This window comes from Phoxinus phoxinus, assembly GCF_949152265.1.
Source record: "Phoxinus phoxinus genome assembly, chromosome: 21".
NCBI classification, from domain to species: Eukaryota; Metazoa; Chordata; class Actinopteri; order Cypriniformes; family Leuciscidae; genus Phoxinus; species Phoxinus phoxinus.
Genome location: NC_136896.1, coordinates 18,140,244 through 18,161,819, shown reverse-complemented (window position 1 = coordinate 18,161,819; position 21,576 = coordinate 18,140,244). Strand labels below are relative to the sequence as shown.

At 39.3% G+C, this 21,576-nt stretch overlaps 1 protein-coding gene across 1 annotated transcript in view; it reads left to right on the top strand.

Annotated features, from left to right (window-relative positions):
- The window catches only part of lrp2b (low density lipoprotein receptor-related protein 2b), a gene marked incomplete at its 5' end in the record, with an annotated part of 61,242 nt that extends 40,415 nt beyond the window's left edge, over positions 1-20,827 (top strand). The window contains 37 exons of the mRNA XM_079594384.1: positions 36-325; positions 460-663; positions 747-989; positions 1,487-1,612; positions 1,760-1,879; positions 1,958-2,089; positions 2,174-2,375; positions 2,477-2,772; positions 3,656-4,172; positions 4,266-4,418; positions 4,504-4,674; positions 4,924-5,147; positions 5,228-5,405; positions 5,529-5,725; positions 7,491-7,736; positions 7,831-7,959; positions 8,332-8,451; positions 8,546-8,662; positions 9,666-9,782; positions 9,870-10,007; positions 10,170-10,292; positions 11,077-11,205; positions 11,295-11,426; positions 11,643-11,768; positions 11,843-11,986; positions 12,336-12,501; positions 13,273-13,401; positions 13,630-13,850; positions 14,660-14,842; positions 15,035-15,154; positions 15,367-15,454; positions 15,563-15,627; positions 15,749-15,896; positions 16,693-16,762; positions 17,196-17,327; positions 19,144-19,263; positions 20,470-20,827. Coding sequence (XP_079450510.1) covers positions 36-325; positions 460-663; positions 747-989; positions 1,487-1,612; positions 1,760-1,879; positions 1,958-2,089; positions 2,174-2,375; positions 2,477-2,772; positions 3,656-4,172; positions 4,266-4,418; positions 4,504-4,674; positions 4,924-5,147; positions 5,228-5,405; positions 5,529-5,725; positions 7,491-7,736; positions 7,831-7,959; positions 8,332-8,451; positions 8,546-8,662; positions 9,666-9,782; positions 9,870-10,007; positions 10,170-10,292; positions 11,077-11,205; positions 11,295-11,426; positions 11,643-11,768; positions 11,843-11,986; positions 12,336-12,501; positions 13,273-13,401; positions 13,630-13,850; positions 14,660-14,842; positions 15,035-15,154; positions 15,367-15,454; positions 15,563-15,627; positions 15,749-15,896; positions 16,693-16,762; positions 17,196-17,327; positions 19,144-19,263; positions 20,470-20,535 — 6,082 coding nt within the window. The 3' untranslated portion in view covers positions 20,536-20,827. The remainder of the gene's footprint in view (positions 1-35; positions 326-459; positions 664-746; positions 990-1,486; positions 1,613-1,759; positions 1,880-1,957; positions 2,090-2,173; positions 2,376-2,476; positions 2,773-3,655; positions 4,173-4,265; positions 4,419-4,503; positions 4,675-4,923; positions 5,148-5,227; positions 5,406-5,528; positions 5,726-7,490; positions 7,737-7,830; positions 7,960-8,331; positions 8,452-8,545; positions 8,663-9,665; positions 9,783-9,869; positions 10,008-10,169; positions 10,293-11,076; positions 11,206-11,294; positions 11,427-11,642; positions 11,769-11,842; positions 11,987-12,335; positions 12,502-13,272; positions 13,402-13,629; positions 13,851-14,659; positions 14,843-15,034; positions 15,155-15,366; positions 15,455-15,562; positions 15,628-15,748; positions 15,897-16,692; positions 16,763-17,195; positions 17,328-19,143; positions 19,264-20,469) is intronic.
- Positions 20,828-21,576: the final 749 nt, after the last annotated feature.

Sequence of the window (21,576 nt, the reverse complement as noted above, 5' to 3'; positions counted from 1 at the left end):
TGATAAAACTGTTTCACTCTCTCACTCACTCACAGGGATAAGATTGAGCGTGCCTCTTTGACTGGAGAAAACAGGGAGGTCATTCTTAGTCAGACACAGTACCCGTTTGCTGTAACAGTGTTCCAACAGGATATCTACTGGACTGACTGGAACACAAGGATTGTGTACCGCGCCAACAAGGATGACGGTTCCAGCCTGACTATAATTGCCACTGATCTCCAATATAGACCCAATGACATCCACGTCTTCTCAGCCAGTAGGCAGGAGAACTGCTTGAGTCCTTGCCAGCTGTTCAACGGAGGATGCAGCCATGTTTGTGTCCCAGGTCGGTCTGGTGTCCCATGCCAAGTGTGCATGTTATAGCCAATCAAGTGCACATCGATCTGTAAGGCCAAAATCTAGTGTGTTTGTTTTTGGGAAGCTTATACATCTCATGTCTCTCGTTTATCACTTTCTCAGGTCCATCTGGTCCAGAGTGTCAGTGTCCCAGCACTGGTAACTGGTATCTGGCCAATGATGGGAAAGACTGCATCCCCGACAATGGGCAGCGGTGCCATGCGGATCAGTTCACCTGTCTGGACGGAAGCTGTTTGTTCCAGCGCTGGAAGTGTAATGGCTACAGGGACTGCTTGGATGGCTCAGATGAGCTTGAGAGAGTGTGTGGTAAGTGACCGTAGCAATTTAAGAATAGTTTAATTTAGTTTTGTATTTTTTTTTTCTTTATACATGAATTCTACATTCTACAGCTTTCCACACCTGCTCACCTACGGAATTCACCTGTGATAACGGAGGTTGTGTGCCTCTGTACTATTTGTGCGACTACACAAATGACTGTGGAGATAACAGTGACGAGCATGGCTGTCCCTTCCCAACCTGTAACCCTACCACAGAGTTCACCTGTTCTAATGGACGCTGCATCAGTGCGGCTTTTGTGTGTGATGGATTCAATGACTGCAGAGACAATGGCACCACAGATGAAGTTAACTGCCGTGAGTGTGGTATTATTTTAATCTTTTATATATACTGTTATAGTATCTAATAATATTATGAATGAGCTATTATTTTTATATTTTCAGTTTTAATTAAAAAGAAATTGTAATTCTATTATGTGCCTTCGAATACATGCTTTTGTCATAGTTTCTTAATGTCTTTTTAGCTTTAATTTATTTTTATTTTAGTTTTAGTACTTCAACCTAAACTCATTTTATTTAAGTTTTTCAAGTTTAAACTTGCCATCTAATATTTATGTAATTTTAGTGAAAATTATTGTTATTAGTTAGATTTAGTTTGAGTTAACAATAATAACACTGGGTCATTGACACCAACATCTACTTTTGCATATAATTTTCTGCCTTTCTTCCCTTTTGAATGACAACAATCGTTGATGTTAAGCCCCGCACGTGCTACTCTGTAACTGGTGTGCTATTAAATGTGAAGTGTGCAATTTCTGGTAACAAAAAACAATCATATTTATTTGATTTATTAGCTGACAGAACCTGTGCACCTGGCTTAGTAAAATGTGACACCACCAACATCTGCATTTCTTCGAGTAGCCTATGTGATGGTTTTAACAACTGTGGGGACAACAGTGATGAAAATCCACTCTTCTGTGGTGAGTTACAGAGTCTCAACTTTTAGATGTTGCCTGCAGATGCCCTTCATGACATAAGTTTTATGTTTGAGTGAAATGTCCCTTTAATATAAAAAAATACTCTTGCATGTCCTCAAAGTCATGTCCTGTACTGCTTGTGGTCAACAGTTGGCCGGACCTGCTCTTCAGACGAGTTCCGCTGTGATAACGGGAAGTGTATTCCCCAGTCATGGGTGTGTGATCGCATCGCAGATTGTTTGGACAACACAGATGAGCCACCCACCTGCGGTACATGTCGAATCCCTCTTATTCTGCAAAGAAGAGCCTGGAATCACTATCTAATACTCTCTTTGTCTCTTTACACAGAGGATCAGGTTTATACATGTAACCCTCAGCAGTTCAGCTGTGCGAATGGAAACTGCATTCTGGAAAAGTGGGTATGTGATGGCAACAACGACTGTGGAGACAACAGTGATGAGGCACAGGAACTACAGTGCGGTAAGGCCTGTCATTCAAGATTGTATAAACCAGCAAGTCAGTGCACTTGTTACTTGCTAGTCTGACTTGTATTTTGAATTTCAGGATCAAGGACTTGCAACCCCAGTGATTTCACATGCCCCACTTGGTACCAAGGCTCTCCTCGCTGTATTCCATTGATTTATGTGTGCGATGGTGAGAAGGACTGCGCAGATGCTGCAGATGAGCTGCACAACTGCCCCAACCGCACATGCCACATGAACGAGTTTGCTTGTGCCAATGGTCGCTGCATTCTGGTGCCCTTCCAGTGAGTTTTACTCTATGGCAGTAGTACCCAACAATGCACATCAAATCAAATGCTACTCAAAATATTCATAAAATCTATACTGTGTGTGTAAAACTCCTCAGCTGTGACCGTGTGAATGACTGTGGGGACAGCAGTGATGAGATCGGCTGCGTGTATGGCACCTGCTCCAGCCGGGAGTTCACCTGCCAGAATGGAGTGTGTATCCCATCAACGTATGCATGTGATGGTTATACAGACTGCCAGGATGGCTCTGATGAACTCGAGGGCTTGTGCAGGAGCCCAGAACCCACCTGTGCACCTGGACAATTCATGTGCAATTCTGGGGAGTGCATTGACATCCACAATGTCTGCAACCAGCAGAGGGACTGCTCTGACAACAGTGATGAGAAGGGCTGCGGTAAGACACCACTTCATGTTTGGGAAAAGCTCATTTTAGTGATGTGCCTGAAACAGCAAATAAATTATGTATGAATAATACATTCTATTGAATAGATGAACAAATTTGTTTGACTGATTATTCAACAAACACAAGGTTAAAGCAACATATTGATGAGTATATCTAAAACTACATTGCAATGATGAGTCTTTAAAGACAATACCCTAACCTAACCCTAACCCTCCACGTCCCCCAGATCCACCTGCCTAGATCTGCTATGCTCACAGTAGCGTGTCTGTGTATCTATTGGCAGTAACAAGTCCAAATTTGGACTGCAGCAGCAATAATTAACAACAGCAGCCCCATTACAATAACACTGCCATATTCAATAACATGCTAAAACTATTTTGAGAGTTGTCATGATTGAAATGTGTATATATATATATATATATATATATATACTAAATTCCAATACCTTTCAAAAAACAAAAAAAAGCTTTTAATCTCTCTTTGGCTCGCTGAGGCTGTAATCATTTGATCAGACATACAGTAAAACATTCAAATTGTGAAATATTATAATTTAAAATAACTGTTTTCTATTTTAATACATTTTAAATTGTAATTTGTTCCTGTGATTGAAAAAACTGAATTTTCATCAGCCATTACTCCAGTCTTCAGTGTCACATGATCTTTCCGAAATTACTCTAATATGCTGAATTGGTGCACAGGAAAATTTAGGAAAATTTAAGCTCCAATTTAAGTAAATACAGATCATATTGTCATTGCAAATATACAAACAAATAAATGACACTTAATTTGTAAATAGGACATATACAATTACAATGAATCTAATTAACTGGATGTAATTAATTAGGCAATGATGTGCCTTTCTGTCCCTCTACAGGCATAAATGAGTGCAGTAACCCAGCCATTCACCAGTGTGCTCAGAACTGCACAGACACACTTACGAGTTACTACTGCTCCTGCAGGGACGGCTACAAACTCATGCCAGACGGCAAGGCCTGTGAGGACATAGACGAGTGCAAGGAAATACCGGGAGTGTGCAGTCAGGTGTGCGAGAATGCTGTGGGCTCCTTCTACTGCAAATGTGCTCCGGGATACCTGCGGGAGCCTGATGGACGCACATGCCGTCAGAACAGTGGAATCGCACCGTACCTGCTCTACAGCAACCGTTACTACATCCGTAACCTGACCACGGATGGTTCGTCAATGTCGGTGGTGCTGCAGGACCTGTCAAACGTTGTGGCTCTAGACTTTGATACCACTGAGAAGCGTTTATACTGGGTGGATGTTGGGACATTGCGCATTGAGAGGATGTATTTAGACAGAACAGGAAGGGAGGTCATATTGCAGAATGACCTGGATGGAGCAGAAGGCCTGGCTGTGGACTGGGTGGGCCGGTAGGTTAATGAGGAGCTTGATTCACTCATGTACTTGAATATATTCTAAAAAAACTGGTCAAGGTTAATCTATGGGTGGATTTTTTCTTGCAGAAAGTTGTACTGGGCAGATGGGACTATTGGAGCCATTCATGTCTCTGAACTTGACGGCCGTTACCGGAAAAAACTCCTGAAAGGTTGTGTTGATGCCAACTCTACGTACTGCTTTGCTAGTCCTCGGGCTGTCGCTGTTAACCCTAAATATGGGTGAGTTAAATATTTATTTTATTTGTTTAGTTGAACATCTGCTATTTTTATGAGTGTAAACATTCCCTTTTCCATTCCTGGTCAGATGGCTATATTGGACAGACTGGGGGCGGACAGCTTTCATTGGCAGGGCTGGCATGGATGGAACCAACACATCGGCTATCATCACTACCAAGCTTGTGTGGCCTCATGCCCTGACCATCGACTACACCAACAACAAAATCTTTTTTGCTGATGCTCACCTAAATTTCCTTGAGTAAGTTGTGTCCTGTAATGTATCCAAAACAAATCTGATCTCTAGATAGCCCTGCTTCATGTAACACTTTACAGTATTATGAATTTGGTCAATTTCATGCAAAATACTTATTTTAAGTTGCTTTGGTAACATTCACCACACGCTCAGATGTATTTTGAAACACAATAACAAATGTATTAGGGATGCACTGACAAGCCAATATATTGTGCATCCCTAAAAACTACCTTTCTAATGTCTATTTTCCTACAGTTATGCCGATATGGATGGACAAAACAGACATAGAGCTATAACAGGTTCCATGCCCCATGCTTACGCTCTGACCTTGTTTGAGGATTTGGTGTACTGGACTGACTGGAACACCCACACCATAGAGAGAGCCCACAAGTACACTGGCGCTAACCGTGTAGTTATGGGCAACAACACACACCGCCCTAATGACATTCACGTCTATCATCCTTACAGACAGCCACGCAGTAAGACAATATATAATTAATTTCACCATTAACTTTAATTGCATGATGTTTTTTTTAAAGTTTTATTAACATTTTCTTAGGTGACAATCCCTGCAATGACCATCACCTGACCTGTAGTCACATGTGTCTGATTGGCCCGGGTGGGACATCGGCCAGATGTGAGTGTCCGGATCACTTCATTGGTCTGGCTGTTGGCTTTAAGATCCAGTGCGTGGCTGACTGCTCCAGCACTCAGTTCCGTTGTGGAGACAATGAGAGGTAAGTGAATCTGTTCTCTTATGGTGACACTTTAATGTGGATTTTTCAGCACACAGGATGATAATCTGATGATCTTGTGCTCTTCCTCTCTCACTTTTTTTTCTGTCTGTCTTTTGTCTCCAGGTGCATTCCCATATGGTGGAAGTGTGATGGTCAGTCAGACTGCGGGGACGGCTCCGATGAGCCTCAAACTTGTCCTCCACGTTACTGCCCAATTGGACGGTTCCAGTGCCAGGATGGGAACTGCACCTATCCGTTTTTCCTGTGTGATGGCCACAATGATTGCCTTGATGGATCTGATGAAGATGCTGCACTCTGCAGTATGCAACACTTATATTCTAGTTTATCTTAACCAGGGCTGTTTCCACATTAGCCCCTTTCACACATTAAACCTGGTAATAAAAGATTGATTTGTTCTGGTAAATACATAAATGTGCAGTTCACACACATCTTTTTACCGGTGAGATACCATTCACACATAAGGACCAGGGTTCCCACGGGTCATGGAATTTCTGGAATGTCATGGAATTTTTAAAGGTCTATTCCAGACATTGAAAGTCAGGGAATTTTATATAGTTTTTGTCCAAGTCATGGAAAATCAGGGAATTTAGTTTGTTCCTTTAAATTTTAGTTTCCATTTATCAAAATGTAATTTTTCTATACCGAATTTTTTTATCGCGCTGTTTCACACATCTTTCTATGGAGCCCCTGAGGGGACCTTTGCAAAAAAAATTTAATACGGACTTTTCGCGTGCTGACGCGTTACAATTTCCGGTTTGGTTATAGTGTCATTACTACAAATGTGGGAAAAGGGATGAGATGAGAGTGTGCTTGGAGCATGCCTCCAGAGATTTGTCTTATTATTGGGAGGTTGTTTGTGGACTGTGCTTTACTGTAAGAAAAAAAGCATGAATATCACATAAATGAATATCAGGTCCCACATCATTGATTACATAATCCGAGAGTAGCCTATTTCTTTTCGTTTTGAATTGTTTCGTTTAAAGACATTCCAAGCTATCTTCAAATGTGTTTCTCATGTATGTGAGGCATACACAGAGTTTCGGTTAATTTATGATGAGATGTGCTCCAATTCACGTGCAATGCAAGTGACCGTGGCGCGCCTCCATGATTATGTTGTCGGCTATATATTTGCTTCTCATTTATTAAATACAGGCCAAAAATTATTAAAATTAAGATACAATTTATACAAAACAAATTTACTTTAAAGAAAGGCTTTCTACAAAACAAAACAGCTCGGTGCTCCCCAAAACAGCAGCCTGTTTTGCCGTTCATTTTAGGTCAGGGAAAAGTCAGGGAATTTGACATTTTTTTTAGAGTGGGAACCCTGAAGGACAAAAATACCTCACAACTACAGAAATAACCTGTAAATGCTGCACTATTTTCTTTATCCACCTAGATGAGAAGCGTTTTTTTTTTAGTCAACATCATGATGGCGTAAGCAAAAGATTACAAGGAACACAGTTTTGCTCTTAAAAACATGAGATGCATAACAGTTACTATAGTACACACAAGTAACTACAGAGCAGTAGTGCTGATGAATGGAAAAGAAGGCTGGGTCTCGAACGCAAGACAGCACAACGTGCGTGTAGCATGTTTAGAAAAACAATTAAAAGCAGCTGAGCTTACTGTAAACAGCTCTAATAGAGCATTTTGATTGGCCCAAAGCACACTTCATACATCAGTACTCCCTGCCCTTGTATGTAACATGCTCATACAGGTAATCCTGTTCTTTGTTCACACATAGCATCATAATGGTAATTAATACTAGTAATGTTACAACTTCTCATACCATAAAATTGCTTTAGTTATTTTTTTAAAGATCCTGATTCAAGTACGATCTCTAAATGGTAATTTACCAGTAAATTACTAGTAAAGACTGCATGTGTGAAAGGTTGTTATAATAGAACAATGAATTAAATGTTCTTAAGTTGGTATCAAAAGAGCAGTGTTTGGTTGACTATTGTATCTGGAAATTTAACTGCATAGCTTATTCCTGGTGTTAATTTTTACATTCATGTTTGACATCCCAATTGATATTTTTTTTAAATCATCTTTGTATCCCAGGTGACCACCGTTGCTCCGAGAACCAGTTTCAGTGTAAAAATAAGCACTGTATCCCAATATCCTGGCACTGTGATGGTGTGCAGGACTGTGCAGATGATAGCGATGAGGAAGCCGACAGTTGTACAGAGAAGACCTGCAAACCTGGGCAGTTTCAATGCAAAAACGGGCGCTGCATACCACCAAGCTACGTGTGTGATGCACAGAACGACTGCGGAGATAACTCAGATGAGCCATATGATGAGTGCAGTGAGTGTCCCTTTGGGAAAATTGGCTTTTCTTTAACAGCTTGGTGTTATATGACCTTTGACATTTTGTCTCTTTCCTGCATCTCTTTTTGTAGTGGGTCCTGATCACAAGTGCGATACAGACACTGAGTTCTCCTGCAAGACAAACTATCGCTGTATACCTCTGTGGGCTGTGTGTGATGGTGCCAATGACTGTCTAGACAACAGTGATGAGCAGGGCTGCCGTAAGTCAAATATAATGATTTTAAATATTTGCATGAGACAGGTTGACTCAAAACAAAAACATATTATTTTAAAGGTAGGGTAACTTTTTTGTTATACTGGTTGAAACTCTCTTCACATCCTGATTCCCTATATTGTCCTTTATCAATCATGGCCTCCTAATAATAATCCCCTTGCTTTTTCAATTGGCTCTCTCTCTCACTCCCTCTCCTCTCCACACAGCTGGTGTGCTAATATCAGAGCATTTTCTCTTTTGTCAAAGTTCCTTTATCATGATTCAACAAATAAACAATATTTATTTTGATGTATTACATAAAAGGGGTTATAATAATTTTTTTTAACATGAATTAACCGGCACATTTTGCTTCATGCAGATGAGCTGACCTGTGACCCTGTGGGAGATTTCCGCTGTGATAATCACCGCTGTGTGCCCATTCGCTGGCGCTGTGATGGGAACAATGACTGCGGAGATGGATCTGATGAGAGAAATTGTGGTGAGTAATGCATTGGCCATCCATTTACTTCTACACATGTAGATCACCTTAACATTGTCTTTGTAGCTCATAGTTTTTATGTATGTGCTCGCAGAACCCAGACCTTGCTCTGAGAGCGAGTTTCGCTGTGACAACCAGCAGTGCATTCCAGGATCTTGGGTTTGTGACCATGACAATGACTGTGGGGACAATTCTGATGAGCGGGACTGCGGTAAGTTAAAGTAAAAAAAAAAAAAGATCCCACTTTACTCTCTTAGCTCTTATCATTTATTGACTGTCAAACTGGCACCCATTTTTCAACCCCTCCCCTCCAACCACATGTTTTTAAAGACCACTTTGATCCGAACAATTCTTAATAGAAAACATTAAGTCCCTCTTGCCATTTGTCTTCTTCTTATTGAATATAAAGTTTCACTCAGAAATATAAAATTAGTAAATGCTTCATATAAAGAAAATTTGCTTACAGATGCTAAGATACATGGATTCTATGGAGGACCAAACCGGCAGAAATTAAAAAATGAATAAATAAATGAATAAAGAAATAAATAAATATGCGAAGAAATGTAAAAAAAAAAAAAAAATTCCACATTTATTTATTTTTTCATTTAATTATGTATGCATTTATTTATTTATACATTTATTGCTCTGTATGCTAATGAGGGGGGCGTGTTTTACCTCAGACATAGCAATCGAGCTCAGATTGGCAGTGCTGAAGCTTTGAGGCCACAGTGACACTTTGTGGTGTGACCAAACAATTCGCAAGAGGTTTGTGAACGTGACTTTACAGGTCACGCTGGAAATAAATGACTTAGAGATGGGCAATATGGCCAAAATCTTATATCATGGTTTATGTCCTTTAATATCACCCTAACACGCCCCCCTCATTAGCATACAAAGCTATAAATGTATAAATAAATACATTTATAAATAAATAAATGTAGACATAAATACATATATACATAAATAAATGTGAAAAATAAATAAATGTGGAAAAAACTAAGGAATAAAATAATTATACATAAGGGAAAAAAAGTATAAATAGTAATTTATTTTAGTTTTTTTTTACATTTCTTTGCATATTTATTTCTTTATTTATTCATTTATTTATTTATCCATTTTTAATTTCTGCATGTTTGGTCCTCCATAGGATTCCCCTTCACATTTTTTTTAAGATTACTATGGGATTTATGGGAAAGTATTTTTTTTCTTCATAGAGCTGCGGACCTGTCGTCCTGGGACATTCCAGTGTACATCTGGACACTGCATCCCAGAAGCTCTGAAATGTGATGGTTATGCCGACTGCCTGGACTTCTCTGATGAGTCCACTTGCCGTGAGTATACTGTATAGACCTTTAAGTCTTCTTATTCCATGTACTGGAAATGTTGAAATGGTTCTGTACTTTTTGTTTTCCAAACAGCAACTCGATATCCTGGAGGACGCTGGTGTCCATCACACCAGTTCCAGTGTAACAACAAGCTGTGTGTGAACCAGCAATGGGTGTGTGATGGCTTCAACGACTGTGGAGACCGCTCAGATGAGCAACTCAGCCTCTGCTGTAAGACATTATTGGAAATTATAGACATTATTGTCTCTGTGTGGTACATTACCAGCCCTTTGGTCTTACAACTTAAACCTGGAAATTCATGTTGGCTTAAGATGGTTATTTCAGCAGGAATATGATAACACTGTCTTACTGTCACAATTGTTTTGTGATCAGGGAACATCACATGTGAAATGCCTGCCAAGTTTCGCTGTGACAATGGATACTGCGTTTATAGTGGTCTCATGTGCAACAAAAAAGACGACTGTGGGGATGGCAGTGACGAAAAGGAGGACCACTGTAAGAGATTCACCCATATATTTTCACTACAACTTAAGTCAAACTCTTTTTTTCCACAAATATTTATACTCATAATGACTGTTCTCTATTCATAGAATATAAATATATAATTTTGTATTATTCCTGTGATGGCAAAGCTGAATTTTCAGCATCCATTACTTCAGTGCCACATGATTCTTTAGAAATCATTCTAGTAGGCTAATTTATTGCTTAAGAAGCTCACATATACTATGTGAGATAGTATATGAAATAATATCTAGAATAAAGTTGAAATTTAAAAAAATGTCTCACTCCACTGTCTTTTTGCCCCTTGTTATAAGCATAAACCTTTTTTTTTTTCTTAACAAGATAAAATACAATTTGCCAATAAAGAGACATTTTAGTAACTAGTTAACGTTAATGTATTTACTAACTTTAACTAAGAGCTAGCAATACATTTGTCACAGTATTTATTAATATTAGTTAACATTATTTAATAAAAATACAAATGATCATTGTTAGTTCATGTCAACTCTGGGCCATTAAATAAATGGACAAGTACAGCTTTTGATTTGAATAATGTATTAGGAAATATTGTGATTACATTTTTTATTGTTAGTTCATGTTAACCAATGTAGTTAACTAATGTTTACAAATGTTACCAAATTTTTTTATCAAATAAACGTTATGTTAGGTAGTTTATTTTGCTCCTGAAGTAAACGTATATTTTTACTGGAAAACAAAATAAATATACTGATTAAGAAAACGATCAGTGATGATGGTGAGAATTGTGTTTTTCAATTAGGTCAGGAACCCACTCTCGCACCCTGCACGCCCAATGAGTTTAAATGCACTAATGGCCACTGTGTGGCTCTGCCTTACGTGTGTGACCACAACAACAACTGTGGAGACCTTACTGATGAACTGGGCTGCAGTAAGTCAACAAATATCACCATATATGATCAGTAACTTATAATGGAACTTTGTAAGATTAGGTCATTGATGAAGAGTGACTCTTTTTAGATTTTGGCCACGACCGCGACTGTGATGAGAAGTTATGCCAGCACGAGTGTACAAACCTGAATGGCACTGGCTTCATCTGCTCTTGTAGAAGCGGCTATGCCATAGATCTGGATAACACCTTCCGCTGCAATGGTACACACAAACACACATATTAAGCAACTTATCATAATTTTCTTCACAGTGGAGAACATTTTGGCAGGCAGTTTTAAATTTTCAAAATGAATATCAGAGTCTGTAAATAGAAAGTTTCACCTGTGTATGCTGCCACACTTAATGCATCACCACCTTATGCCTTGTTGTTTTTAGTGCCTCATTTGACTTTAAATCTGTGTCTCTTGCTCCCTGCAGATATAGACGAGTGTTTAGAGTATGGCACGTGCCCGCAGGCCTGCAAGAATACTAAAGGAAGCTATGACTGTGAGTGTGTCCAGGGCTACAGGAAAGTGGGCACTGGCAATCAGTGTGAGGCTGAAGGTAGGACAGAAATCGGAGGGAACAAGACGGGAATTTCTGAGCATGTGTAGAATCTTAAAGCTTCTCCTTCTTAGGTCCTGAACCGCTGCTCCTGCTTCCGGAGAACATCCGCATCCGTCGCTACAACCTCCAGACAGAGGAGTACCATGACTTCTTGCAGGAAGAGGAGCGTATTGTGGCGCTGGACTACGACTGGGACCACAACAACACCAAACTTAGTATGTACTCAATTCTATTGCTTCAGCCCCACAAAAATGACACTACGCCCATGGTGTATTCTCCAGCACATTTCCGCCGCATAAGAAAAAGAATAATGCTTTGGTAATTCATAATGTGACAAAAAGTTATAATTATGACACGTCACATTTTTGACTTTTTATGTCATAATTTATTAAGGCTTACCAAAGTATGTTACCAAAGTTCCCTTGTGGCGGAAATGGGCTTTCAAAAGGCTTCCTTATGATTATTTATCTTTATATTCCTAGTCATATTTTATCACTTTTTTATCACAGAGATACAATAATGCATTAATGGTTAGTGGTATTTCCCCTCTCTTGTGTATTTTAGGTATGGTGTATTTTACAGTAGAAGGGAGTGGTGCATTGCCTGGTGCTATTAAAAGAGCTTATCTGCCAGCTGTGGATGATCATAATAATAATATTGCTGCTGCCATCGCCCTGGACATAAAGTACATCACCAAGCCTTATGGAATTGCAGTGGACTGGGTCGGCAGGTAAAGCACTCACATTACATTTTACTGTCAAGTCAAGTCAAGTCACATTCATTTATATAGCACTTTTTACAATACAGATGGTTTAAAAGCAGCTTTACAGTGATAATAGGAAATTAATGCAACAAAGATTGTTTTGGCTGTACAGCAGCTCTAGAAGAAAATCATTGTCCAATTTAAGTAAGTTTTTGATTGATTCATTTCCGTTGTAAAAATCACTAATTATTAACTTAGGGGCTTACATGACAACGTTTACAACTGAAAACAGAAGACTTTTAATGTGTTCTGGCCATTCATTTACACGACAATGGTGTTCTGGTGGCCTGAGAACGCAATCTTTGAAATAGGTTTCAAAGTGCAAGTTTTTGAAAACGAGTTGTGAAAATGATACCGTTATCATTTCCGTGTAAACTTCAGAAACGTGAATCTGTGAAAACAGTGACGGCATGCACATGCATATTACGTGTTTAGTCTATAGGCATGCGCGTTTGAATGTATATGTGCGCGGGCGCATAGTCTTAAAGTGACGTCGCCAAATTAATAACAGGTAATTAGAATAATATAAGTACAATGTAAAAACATTTATGTACATAATAAGTGCATTGTATCAAATGATTAATTGAAATGTTAGTACATAGTAGTTAAAGACACCTTATATAAAGTGGGACCCATTTTACAATAATATTAAAATGTTAAAATATTCTAAATATTCAAACTCTGCCCTGAAGCTGAAGGAAATTGAATAATAACTAATAGTTTGGGCAATTCTTGTAGGAATTTGTATTGGGCCGATGCACAGCTCAAACGTCTAGAGGTGGCCATGTTGGATGGGCGTTACAGGAAGCATCTGATTAAGACTGACCTGGAAGAACCCACTTCTTTGGCCGTGAACCCTCGTTTGGGGTGAGATTTGCTTTGGTTGTGGTCTGTCTAAAGGGACAGTTTACCCCAAAGGGAAAATATTCTGTTATCATTTACTCACTCTCATGTTATTCCAAGTCCACATGCTTTTATTTTTTCTCTGGATTATTTTATTCTTGTTGAATCTCCAAATCTACTTAACTACTATTTCTTCAAGCTCGCCATTTAAATGCCAATGTTTGAATTTTGTTTTGTCATGCTGTCGTGCAGCATGCTTTACTGGATTGACAACGGCAACACAGCCCGTATCGAAGGCTCCTGGTTGGATGGTCAAGAGAGAGCGGTTCTGGTGGATAGTGCTTTGGGTTGGCCTACAGGCCTGTCCATCGACTTCACAAACAGTGACAGAATCTATTGGTCAGATGCAAAAGAGAGTCGCATTGAGTCCATCCTGCCAGATGGACAGAACAGACAAACTTCAGTTTTCATAGGTAAGGGTTTGATTGATTCAACAATCAATTGTCCTAAGTAGAAACCGCTAGATATTAATAAACTCCTTGTGAAATAAAAGTACACTTAATTGTCTTAAATGTGTACTTGTAGCATACCTCAAATCTTACATTCAAGTAAGTACTTAAGTACATTAATAAAAACTATACTTGTATATAATATTATTCAAATAAAAGGCCACTCAAGAGTACTTAAAGAGAGCAAACTTTCATAACTGTTTCTTACCACAATTAAGTACAATTTTAAAAAGAGCATTTTGTAATAATGGCAAATTAAAAGTACATTTTAAAATATTGTTTTAATGATCTTTTTTCATGCTTTACACTTGTTTTGATGTGCTGACTGACATACTAAAGCACATGTAAAGTACTTTCACTAAAATAATTTTAGCTGTAATCGATATTAGATTTAAAGTGAATATATTTTAAATGTAATTAATTGCACTTTTATCATTACAAATGTGTAATTACAAATTTAAATAAATGTAATTTCTATTGAAACTTACATGTCATGTAAGTACAATTTATTTTACCATAAATGCCCACAAGTCACAAGTAATTATGAAATGACATTATGAAAAAAACACTCTAAATTTGCATTTAATATAAATTCAAACTATATTTTAATTGAATTGAGATTAACATGCGTGTCATAAAACATCAATTTCAGTTGAGTATATTATTTAAAGTATATTATTTCGGTAATAAGTACTCTTTTTAAAAGTATGCTAAGGTGTACTTCTTTTTTACAAGGGATATTCATGTCTCCTACCACGTTTCTTTCCTCTTAGATGTAAGAAACCCTTTCAGTGTGAATGTGTTTGAGGACCATGTGTACTGGAGCACGCAGGAGAAGGGTGAAGTGTTCCGACAGGACAAGTTTGGCAAAGGCACTAAAACCAGACTCCTAATAGCGGGACCTTGGCTCACCCAGGTCAATGTCTACCAGCAGCAGAAATACAACTCTATTACCCGTAAGGAACCTCAGTAAAGTGATATTTGCATGATGATCTATTTATAAACACAGTCTGTGGTTAAACTTTAGCTAACTTTTATTGTGCTGATAAAATATGTTATATGATAGTAATTTTGTTGGAAGTCACTTAAAGTGATGTTATGTATATATAGAGAGGGTTGAATGTGTGTAAACTGTCTCATGCCCACAGTGAAGAACCCTTGTAAGGGCACATGCAGTCACCTGTGTCTGCTGAGGCCAGGAGGCTACACCTGCGCCTGCCCAGAGGGCAGTAGCTTCTTCCCTGGCAGCAGTACCGACTGTGACGCAGGTGCCTTTTATACCATTTATCCTTGTCTTTATACTCACCTTAATGATGTGACCATAAATTAATTTGTTGTAGCTGAACACTATGTTGAAACCAACAGTGCTGACGTCAACCTCTGGTTTCCAGTAATAATAAAGTATATAAGAGGGCACTTTGCTCTAAATATGTCATTCCCTCACATCTTATTGTTTTTATTGTTTTGTGTGATTTGCTAGGGATTGAGCCTGAACCCACCATGCCCCCTCCATGCCAGTGCAAGAATGGCGGAACCTGTTATTTTGATGACAATAAAGCGCTCTGCATGTAAGCTTGTGATCTAATAATGACTCAAATATTTAATAGATATAAAAGCAGGGATGAATAAACTTATGGATGGATGGGGTAATGCTGACTGTTAATTTGCCCCTACAGTTGCCCCTCTGAATGGAAAGGAGATTTATGTGAGACCAGTATTTATGGTGTAGTCACAACCTCAGGTAAAATATATGGCAGTACAGGATATTAGCTTTGAAGTTATTGTGCAACAATTCAAGCTGTCCTCTTATGCAAACAAACCACAATGACCCACATCCTTTGTCTCTCTCTGTCCACCCACAGTTGCTATTGCTCTTGGAGTTACAGCTGTTGTGGCTCTTTTCCTGGGTTGCTTGATATATTCTGCAAAAAAGAAGGAGAAAATAATGAGCACGCTGCATAACATTAATCTGCCTATTAGTGTCTCCAACATCAGTAGGCCCAGCTTCTGGTGAGGATGAAACAAGGAATGCAGATATTACATATTTAAAGTGCCCCTATTATTCTTTTTAGAATATTACTTTTCATGCAGTGTGTAATATAGTTTGTGAATGTAAAATGTCTGCAAAATTGTAAAAATCAAAAAATCAAAGAAAGAATCGATTCTGAACTGCTGAAACGAGCCGTCAGCAATTCCAGTCTCACTTCCTGTTATAAACCTACATAACAATGTAACAAATTTGCATAATGCCAGCCTATAGTCTTCATTGGTTGTCTGTGAACAACGTCCTCAAACACTGTAGTTGTACTCGAGGCCCTAAATTGTTTGGTTTGTTAACAACATGTTGAGAAGACGCAGTTCACTTTGCATGTACTTCCAAATGATAAGGAAATACATTGCGCTGGAATTGATGTGGAAAAAGCAATGGCATCGTTATTGTTTGTATTACTGCGTATCAAGCTCTGAGGAAGCCTCCAGAGCTGAAATTCCGATATGGTAATAGGCGTTATGTTTCTTTCATGCGCTGTAAGCAGTAGACCAATCACAAAACAGACGGCCGTCTGACCAATCAGAGCTTAGTAGCCTCATGGAAAGGAGGGGTTAGAGAGACCAAATCTTCGAACTAACCCTTTTCAGACTCTTTGAGAAATTAGGTGATATATCATGGGAAAGGTGTTTTTTTGACCTTCAATGCATGTAAAAATTAGGAACCTTAAAAATAGCATAATAGGGGCACTTTAATACAGTTAAATCAAGTTGCAGTATTTAACACATTAAACCTTTGGTTTGGTTTTACTTCACATAGGGGTGGTAACTCTGAACGTTTTAACAACCAACCGGAAAATGAAAATGACACCAGTAACTTTCCTAAAGAGGTTTGTACTCGACATGTATTTTAAACATATCCAAATCATGTATAGTTTATTATATGCATATATATGTATACACTAACTTTCAAAAGTTTGGGGTCAGTTAGATTTTTTTTAATTAATGTTACAATATATATATATGAGGTGTTTTTTTGTTGTTGTTGACAAATAAATAGCAAATAAATGCTATTATTTTGAGATTTCTATTCATCAAAGATTCCTGAAAAAAAGTATATCACAATTTACAAAAAAAAGTATTGGAATGTTTTCTCAAGGATCATGACACTGAAGACTGTAATGCCTGCTGAGAATTTTTATAATTAAAAATATTTGTATTTATTTAAAAATAATATTAAAATAGAAAACAGTTATTTTAAATTATTATAATAATTCAGAATATTCTTGTTAATATTTCCACTTTTGCCTTTGTCAATTACAGGAATCCAGCACATCAGTAGAAGTGGAGGGAACAGGAAGGAGTTTTGAAAACCCAGCATACAGTGATGACTCAAAGGGTTCTCCTGCTGCCCCTAACGCTGTAGCCACTGCAGTAATGAATGGGCCTGCCAAAGTATGACCTCTTCTGGCTAAAAGAGTTTACTGCATATTATCTGTTTTTAGAGCAGGGTTCCTCAAAAGCCAGTCCCCTCAGAGTTCAGCTCCCACCCTGATCAAACACATCTGAGCAAGCTATAATCAAGGTCTTCAGGATCACTAGAAAATCAGTTTGATCAATAGTGGTGATCAATAGTGGCAGAGAGCCCTGGACCAGCCCCACCCTCGTGCATTAGCAATGAGCACCCTTGGCCTGGTAGACCTGAAGGATGGGCATAGCATGCAGTGAGGTGGCAGCCAGCCCCGCAGCTCTATAGGTCTCTGCCACCGGAGTAGACAAAAAACCTACATGCTTTGGGGTGGGTGGGTGCTTAGGGTCGCCACGCCAGTGGAGGCGCTGTGGGACACAGTTGTGTTGCCACATAACACTCCACAGGGGGGAACCCCAGTGTACCCACTGGCCGCGACCTCATCGAGGGCAGAGAAGGCGGAAGAGGCCGCTGAGTAGTCTCATGACCTCTTCATGCACATCCAGGAAGAAAGGAATTGGGGGCGGGCCGACGTGTGCCGGTGCGTCCCCAAAAACCGATTATCAGCCTTAAGCGCTTGGGACATGGCGGAGGGTTCCACACAAGCCCAATGCGGGACTGTCCGGGAAAGCATGGCAGAGTTCTGGTTCAGACTCGGGCAATGCTGGCACACCCGAAGGAGGCAGCACAGCCGAGTCTTCTCCAGCATACTCACGCCCACCTTGTGATGCGGCGATAGACAAGATTTTATCTGCCGGGGCATCGAATGAAATGCTGGACCAGCCCGCGACCTCTGGCCAGGACTGGTCAGCGATCTCATCCAGATACCACACGGGTTGCAATGTGAAGAGGGGTGTGTGGACCGAGGATAGATCGTCGGGTTGGTTCCACAACAGCAGCCTCTGATCACCCTGGCCACCAGCCGAAGTATTCCCTCTTGCGGAGAGAATAGATCGGGGTGTGGATGAGGGGACTCTCTCTCGAGGAGGTCATCGAGTCTCGATCGTTACATTGCGATGGTCATGTCCCCGCAATGAGAACATGACGCATCCACGAACGCTGTCTGCGCGTTTGCCCAACACATCAGACAGCGTCCGTGCCCATCAGCTGATTTAATCTGTGTATCGCACCCAGAAATACACGGGCGAACCGTCTTTAAAAAGACGCGCCGCGTGCAGCTCTTTTAGAGAGATAAAACTCAACAGCAGTGTTGAAGCGCCCAGGGAGAGACACACGACTGGCAGACCACTGCGCAGATCGGCAGGCAATATTTTTGCACGCTTGTGGAGTGAAGAATGCTCTTGGCTCCGAAGTGAAAACATATCTGCATGTTGCCAGCTCACTTCCTTTATACCCACAAGGTGGGGCGGAGTTATGCTATGCAAATTCAGCAGACCCATGGCATTTGCTTGCCATTGGCTCGTTTTATTACTGTTCGAAGAGGATAGGCTTCTAAGCGAACCCCATTTCGTCGTCATTCGACGTAACTCGAAGTGACAATGAAAGGGAACTCTGCAGGTCAGTGGCCCTAGGACCGGATTTGAGGAACCTTGATTTACAGGAATCAATTTGCCAATAATGAAAAATTCGGTCATCAATTACTCACACTTATTTTGTTTTTGTGGAATATAAAAGGAGCATTTGCACGGCTCTTGTTTTTAAATTTTTTAACCCAGATATTTTAGATTAACTGTCCCCTTTCCACCCAGACTTTCGGGTGAACTATCCCTCAAATGTTGACTGATATTGTGAATTTAATAATTTAGATGCTTTTTAGGCTCATTTTCCTTTTTTAATTCTGAGTTTCAGGAGAGTGTTGAAAACCCACTCTATGCTGCTGAGAGGAGCGTTGTGACCCAGCCAATTGATGCTGCAACCCCTGTCAGTGCAGATACCAAACCAGTCAGCACTGAGCCTGATAAGGTTAGCCATGGTCACAGTAACCACATGATGCATGGAAATGATCTCGCTTTGTTTGGTTGTGTGATAGACTCTGACCTTTGAGAATCCTGCTGATCAGTCAGATAAAGACCATGAGCTGCTGTACTCATTTAGCTCTTGTATACCCTACCACCCCAGCCTAAATATGAAGGAAAACTTTTTTTCTGAAGGAAATAGCAGGGTTTACAAGGGCAGCTAATACATTAGGGTTGTAGTGGTACACATACTGTTTGTTTGGAATGCACCTCAGTTTTAAAGTCACACTTTGGTTCAGCAGGGATAAAAACAAAACATAATTTCTTCTATTTTTTTTAAATAAAAAAGTATGTTGGTACAGCGTCTAATGGCTGCCATACACACTTCGTACTGCAGTTTATGTTGCTGTTGTAAATGGTGGAAGACATTTTAAGTCCTTCCACTTTTAGATGCAATACATTTTAGAAAAATTCATATTTTAGTCTGAATTATTGCACTTATCCTGTTTAATACGCATGGGCGTGCCGGCGCTCGTTCAGTGAAGGATGAGCCTTTATGCAAAATTGGAATGCTTGAATTTCTAACATTTACAGATATAACCATAAGATAGAAAAAAGGTATCAAATGTATTAAACAACACATACTGTAACTGACAAAAGGACAAGCCACTTTAAACTGTCAGCTTATTAGTTAGTTTGAAGTTCTTAATATAAAGCATGTCTCATGTTTAGGACAGTGTCCTTTTAAGTTGTGTTTGTAACATCAAAGTATACCGATATAAATGGAATAAAATTGTATACAAAGTACATCAATATAAGAAATTCAAAAAATTTGGTATGAATGTGTGTACCGTTACATCCCAAAAATAAATTATGTTAACACATCCTATCCAAAATGTTGGAGGAATATCAATATAGTGCTGCCATGCAAACACTGTAGCAAAAAAACAAACAAACACACAATCTAAACACCCACACACCAGGAGTTATTCTGAAGATGTGACAGGAAGAAAGATATAGAGTATGTGGGAGAAGAGGACACAGAGGAGTTAGAGACATCAATAAAAAACAGCACAAACCCACAGGCGACCTTCATACCTCACAGCATGCTAGCGCAGATAGATCTGTGTTTTGGTCAACTGTTATTCCAGTCAGTTCTGAGCATGTCTGTCATTTAAGCTTCGTCTTTATTTCTTGTTTCTCCTTTACACAGGCTGATAATTCACAGCTACAGCGCAAGGTGGATATGGTCGACAACCCCTTGTATATGGTGAGATAATATAAATATACAGAGAGCTGGGTTGGAGGTAAATATTATGACTTGGTGTATGTGGTTCTGGCTCACTGATGGAGGCACACGGCCCTGTTGACATCTTCTCTCTCCTTATGCTGCTAAAAGCAGGAAGATGAATGCTGTAATACAGTGAATAACAGTTTGCCATGAAAGAGGGGCTCACTTGAACAGCTTGTGAAGGCATGTCAAGGCCTCTTGGGGAAAAAGAATTTCCCTCATTGGTGAAGACGGCAAATAAAGGAAGAGAGAGACCTTGAAAGTCTCCTTTTCGAAATGACTGAGTGATTGAGAGAGAGGCAATCTTTTATTATGTGCTTATATTGCATTTAATAATCTGAAATTATGTATGTGCATATATATATATATATATATACATATATATACATATATAGGCCTATAGTATAAATATTGCATATTGGAATATCATATAAAAATTTATTATAATTGTAATATTATATAAAATATATAATAATACATATCAGAGCATTCTTATATTTTGTGGTATTTAAATGTCAATATATGAGCCATTTAGCAAGTGAGGCATGAACTGTCATTATCTCATCTCAAATTAGCTCAAAATACGTCATTTGAAATAGACTAATGAAAGGTCCTGGCCTGCCTCTCAGATGCTTAAAATATGGCTGTGACATAGATCTAGCTCTGATTTGCTCCGTCGAGGCCTGCGAGGAGATTGATTTTTGTAAATGCAAATTAATTTTCTTTATGCTCAGTTTCCACTCACTTAACATTCCTTTCATCTACCGTGACATTATTTCCCCACCTCAGCAGAAACGAAAGGCACCTAATGGCTTCGTAGATAATGATATATAGTGATTCAAGTATAAATTAAGACTACCTCTTCTAAATGTGCGGGACAAATTGACCAAAATTGTCTAAATTTGAGGAAAGGCACCTGATACACATTTCTTGTGTTTTGGCAGGATGCAACACATACACACAGTCAGGGAGAATCTACAATCTGAAGACAATTTGAGATCATCTTACAGGATCAGCTCCCAGTCACTT